Source organism: Neovison vison, chromosome 6 (assembly GCF_020171115.1).
Source record: "Neovison vison isolate M4711 chromosome 6, ASM_NN_V1, whole genome shotgun sequence".
NCBI classification, from domain to species: Eukaryota; Metazoa; Chordata; class Mammalia; order Carnivora; family Mustelidae; genus Neogale; species Neogale vison.
The window spans coordinates 116,036,642-116,042,115 of record NC_058096.1 but is presented as its reverse complement, the minus strand read 5'-3'; the positions used below and the strand labels follow the sequence as shown (position 1 = coordinate 116,042,115).

General features: G+C 54.2%; 1 protein-coding gene across 1 annotated transcript; it reads left to right on the top strand.

Annotated features, from left to right (window-relative positions):
- Positions 1-340: 340 nt before the first annotated feature.
- LRRC15 (leucine rich repeat containing 15) lies at positions 341-2,101 on the top strand. The gene has a single exon (XM_044255147.1). It carries the CDS (start codon positions 350-352, stop codon positions 2,099-2,101), a length of 1,752 nt encoding a protein of 583 aa, XP_044111082.1. The 5' UTR covers positions 341-349.
- The last annotated feature ends 3,373 nt before the right edge of the window (positions 2,102-5,474 follow it).

The window sequence follows — 5,474 nt, the reverse complement described above, 5'->3', positions numbered from 1 at the left end:
GACCTAGTGGACACGGGGAAGACCCCCTGCATGGGAGGGTAACTAATGCTGACTCACGGTATCTGGGGAAGCTTCCTAGAGACGACTGCATTTGAGCTGGACTTGGAAGTATGGGAAAGATTCAGATGAGGACAAAGAGTACCCTGGGTGGGGGGAATTGCTTGGGCAAAGGCATGGGGAGAAGGTGGAGGAGACTGACTGACCAGACCATAGTAGCGTAAGTTGGAGGCTGTGATGATGGTGTTCGAAGGCAAGCCAGTGTTTTGCACCAAAGATGTTGGCTTAAATATAACGGCAGTGTTGGTGAGATGACCCTGACTAACATGCGCTCTCTCCCCTTGCAGAGGCCATGCCGCTGAAACATTACCTTCTTCTGCTGGTGGGCTGCCAAGCCTGGAGCGCGGGGCTGGCCTACTATGGCTGTCCCAGTGAGTGCACCTGCTCCAGGGCCTCCCAGGTGGAGTGCTCGGGGGCACGCATCGTGGCAGTGCCCACCCCCTTGCCCTGGAATGCCATGAGCCTGCAGATCCTCAACACGCACATCACCGAACTCAATGAGTCCCCGTTCCTCAACATCTCAGCCCTCATCGCGCTGAGGATCGAGAAGAATGAGCTGTCCCACATCATGCCTGGTGCCTTCCGTAACCTAGGCTCCCTGCGTTACCTCAGCCTTGCCAACAACAAGCTTCAGGTTCTGCCTATTGGCCTCTTCCACGGCCTGAACAACCTTGAGTCGCTCCTTCTGTCCAGCAACCAGCTGGTGCAGATCCAGCCGGCACACTTCTCCCAGTTCAGCAACCTCAAAGAGCTACAGCTGCATGGCAATCACCTGGAATATATCCCCGATGGCGTCTTTGACCACCTGGTGGGCCTCACAAAGCTCAATCTAGGCAAGAATAGCCTCACCCACCTCTCGCCCAGGATTTTCCAGCGCCTGGGCAATCTCCAGGTCCTCCGGCTGTATGAGAACAGGCTCTCTGAAATCCCCATGGGCACGTTCGATGGGTGTGGAAACCTCCAGGAGCTGGCCCTTCAGCAGAACCAGATTGGTATGCTCTCCCCTGGCCTCTTCCACAACAACCGTAACCTCCAGAAGCTCTATCTGTCCAACAACCACATCTCCCAGTTGCCGCCTGGCATCTTCATGCAGCTGCCCCAGCTCAACCGTCTCACCCTTTTTGGGAATTCCCTGAAGGAGCTCTCTCCGGGGATCTTTGGGCCGATGCACAACCTGCGTGAGCTTTGGCTCTACGACAACCACATCACTTCTGTCCCGGACAACGTCTTCAGCAACCTCCGCCAGCTGCAGGTGCTGATCCTCAGCCGTAACCAGATCAACTACATCTCCCCAGATGCCTTCAACGGGCTGGCGGAGCTTCGGGAGCTGTCCCTCCACACCAACGCACTGCAAGAGCTGGACGGGAGCGTCTTCCGCATGCTGGTCAACCTGCAGAACATCTCCTTGCAGAACAACCGCCTCAGACAGCTCCCTGGGAATATCTTCGCCCACGTCAATGGCCTCATGACCATCCAGCTGCAGAACAACCAGCTGGAGAACCTGCCCATGGGCATCTTTGATCACCTGGGGAACCTGTGTGAGCTGCGGCTTTATGACAACCCCTGGAGGTGTGACTCAGACATCCTTCCGCTCCACAATTGGCTCCTGCTCAACAAGCCCAGGTTGGGGACGGATACTCTCCCGGTGTGTTTCAGCCCACCCAGCGTCCGAGGTCAGTCCCTCATCATCATCAACGTCAATGCGGTTGTCCCCAGTGTCCAGGTCCCAGTGATCCCTGAGGTGCCCAGCTACCCGGAGACACCACAGTACCCAGACACACCCAGCTACCCTGATACCACCTCCATCTCCACCACTGACTTCACCAGCCCCATGGAGGACTACACCGATCTGACCACCATCGAGGTCACCGAAGACCGCGGCACATGGGGCATGACCCAGGCCCAGAGTGGGCTGGCCATCGCTGCCATTGTCATCGGCATCATTGCCCTGGTCTGTTCTCTGGTTGCCTGCATCTGCTGTTGCTGTTGCAAGAAGAGGGACCACACAGTCCTGATGCAGATGAAGGCACCCAACGAGTGCTAAAGAGGCGGGGCAGGGCTGGGGAACAGTGCAGCTGCTGGAGGATCTGGGAGTTTCATTGCTGCGCCCCAACCCTGGGAGTGATCCCTGCTCCCTCTCGCTGGTCCCCAAGAGAAAGGTGCACACCACCTTTTCCTGACCTGCCTGGTTCTCCTCTAGAAAACTAGAGGAGAACCAGATCTTGTGGGACTTCCTGCCACCAGGGAGATCCCACCCGCCAAGGCAAAACCCCGTGGGGTTTCTCATTCTCTTCCCTGAGCTTCATTTGAGAAAGCCCTTCTCCACAGCCTCACCAGCTCTCCTCCGACAACAAGCTTCCTTGCGTCCCCGGTCCTGCTGGCCTCAGTAGACTCAATCACCACGCCTGCTCACTTTGTGGGAATAGTTCTCCACAGGGACAGCTTCTCTCCCAAGTAGGATATAAGTTGATTTCCCTTTCTTCGCTCCGCTCCCGGCCGTGGCATGGCTCTCCCGGGTCCCGGCAAATGAAAGGTCTCTCTTGATTTTCTGCTCCTGAAGGCAGGGTGAGTTCTCTCCTCACAGAAGGCTTCCACTCCCTTTGCTGGGTTCCTCAGAGCTGCCACACACCTGGCTTTCAGGACGCCGTGAAAGAGGTCCCTCCTTGCCTGCAGAGAGAGCCGCTGTCAGCGTCTCTCACGGGATCGATACCCGGGAAAGGAAGACAGGCACCTGGGCAACACGTCAGCCTCGCAGAGATTTCCAAACCGCAAATTTTGCTTGGAAAATGTTGGTCCTTTGAGGAATAAGATATGTAGAATGTCTGACCTTTAACAACCTGGAAAATCAGCTTACTGGTACTGGATAGAGAAAGCACCCTGGTACCAGGGGTGTGTGGGGGGAGGGCGTCCTTAAGTTCATCCCTAAGGTTTGTCTCTTTTAGCTTCTTACCGAAGTATAACACGTACAGAAACGTGGGAGTGTGACTGTGTAGATCACGTGATGTCTCTTCACAAACAGTTCACACCCGTGTAACCAGTATCCAGACCCAGAAACAGGACATCACTAGTCTCCTCCATCCCAGGCTCTTACTGGAGAAGACAGGCTGGTGGAGATGGATCCCCATGAGCCAGGTCGGCCCCTTGATGCCCCTGCCAGCCTGCCCTTGCTGAGGCCCAGCTGCCAGGGGTGGAGGAGACAATGTGGGTACGTTGTTAGCAGATTCCCCCACCCCGCGGCCCCCAGAACGACCCGGTGAGAGGCAGACAGCAGAGATCCCCACAGACACACACGCTTCTCTGCCAGCGAGCTGTCTGCTGCTCAGCAGAGGCCTCTCTGCCTGGGCCTTTTCTGGGCATGTTCTGCCTCTATCTGCTTTTAATTTTCACTTTCCATTTGGGGGAAGTGAAATAGTTCCGAGATGAGATCCTTCGATTGAACAGCCAAGTGTAGTGGAACCTGGTGATCTTTCCAGGGTGGTAAAATTCTCCATCAGTGTTCCAGTCGGCTAGACATGGAAGTTCAGAATGCTTACATATGGGAGGCAATGTCAGGGTACACAGAGAGGTCACCCTGCGTCTGGGGGGCTCTCTGGAGTTCCTGCTGCCTGTGGCCTGCTTGTGAAGACTTGAGCTGTCTGGTGTAGTTATCGCCCTCCTTGAGTGCTAGCCACATAAATTCACCACCCTTCCTGCCAGCCATGTACTCACACCGGTCAAGAAATTGTGCTCGTGGAAACTCATGTCTTTGTCCCGACAAGTAGTCTGCCAGTTCAGAAGTGAAAACCGTGACATGGAGAGTTTCAGGTTTCTGTGTTTGTCCAGGAAAGAACTTCAGGAGGTGCTGTAAGGATTTGGAAATCCTGACTGGCTCTTACTAGTTTCCTCTGTCCCACAAGACAAATAAGAAATCCCCTCAGACCTCCGCGCGTGATGCTGACAGGTCCCCGACAAGAAGGGTCCAGGAAGGGATGTGTGTAAGAACTAGTTCACCGTATAGCTTTCATTCTCTGTCCCAGAGAATCTGGGAAAGATGGGGCCTGTCAAAGGCAAAAGACATCTTCTCTCCAAGGTAAATCTGGGTCTCCAAAACGTTTTCAGAACATTTATAGCAACTGGGGGACATGTACCAAGACTTGCCAGGGGCCAAAAGGAAGTAAGCCCAGAGCCTGGGACATGGGCATCATGTCCACTGATGGTGTCCTGCCCGATTGATCCTGAGGCCATTGTGGGAGATGGCAGAGAGTCCTTTTTACCCAGTATTTTCTGCCATTCTAAACCCAGAACCCTTGGGTAGTCCTGGCATTGGGCATGACACTGGAGTTCCTTTCCTCCCAGGCCCAAGATAGCAACATGTTTCTCCAGGCCACAGGTTGGCCCGAGGGCAGCTGTCCTCAGATGTCTCCATGTAGGAGCACCCCTGGCTGGGAGTGGTGAATTCTTTACCCGATGCTCTGAGCTTGCCTGAGTGGATTGCATGGAGCCCTTGAGCCTCCTCTTCCATGGCAGGCCTTTTGGTTCTCTGAACCGTGTTGTCTGTTCAGGGAACTGCCAGAAAAGCTGGATGGAGTTCCCTTTCCAAAAAGACATCGCATTTGCTCACTTCTCAGGCCTGGAGTGAGCTGCTTGGTCCCCCCAAGCTGAGGTAGGGCATGGAGTCCACTTTAATTTCCCTGTTTGCTCACTGGCCCCTAGGTCACCTTGCCAGTCCCAGCAGCCTCCATTTGGAGTGAAGGGTCAGTGTTGGAGGAAAGAGAATAAAAGCCAGTTAGAACCACTGTTTTTCAAGAGTGCCTACTGTGTATAGGTATCTTTGAAACGCAGAACGAGGATCTTCTCTTTAAGCTTGACAACACCTCTCTGCATAGGTACTATTGTTACCCCTGGAAACGGGTCCAAACCCACTCTTTCTTCTGCAGCATTTTCAGTGGGCTGTGGGTTTTCTTTTTCTCTTCACACTTTGTACAAGACCTCATGGCCTGTCCTGGGCTTTTATCCGTAAAGAAGATGGGAATCACTTTCCTGTTGCTTCCTACAATCTTAGCCATCGGAGCCTCCCTTGCTACCATGTGGATCAAAAGCTTTGTCAATACAGGCGAACATTCAGCTCACCCACCCACTAAAGAAAAAGAACAGTTTCAGGAATCCGTTTCCACCCTCAGGAAGCTGGTGGAGAGCAGACAGCTAGAGATAACTAGGTACAAGAGCTGGTAACCAGACACTGCTGTGTCCAAGCCTTTAGCTACAAACTGCTCACAGAGTTCAGCCCATGGATCCCACAGTCAGAACTGAACCCTGGGGTGGCTGGAGAGGCAGTGAGTGGGGTGCTCAGGGAGGAAGCCCTCTCCGTGGTTCAGAGAAGGGGGCGGGTGCTTCTCCAGGCCCCTACTTCTGTCAGTTGTGCACTCTCCTTCACCTAA

Coding starts and splice junctions, on each gene's coding strand:
- LRRC15 (XM_044255147.1), top strand. CDS start 350: ATGCCGCTGAAACATTACCTTCTTCTGCTGGTGGGCTGCCAAGCCTGG.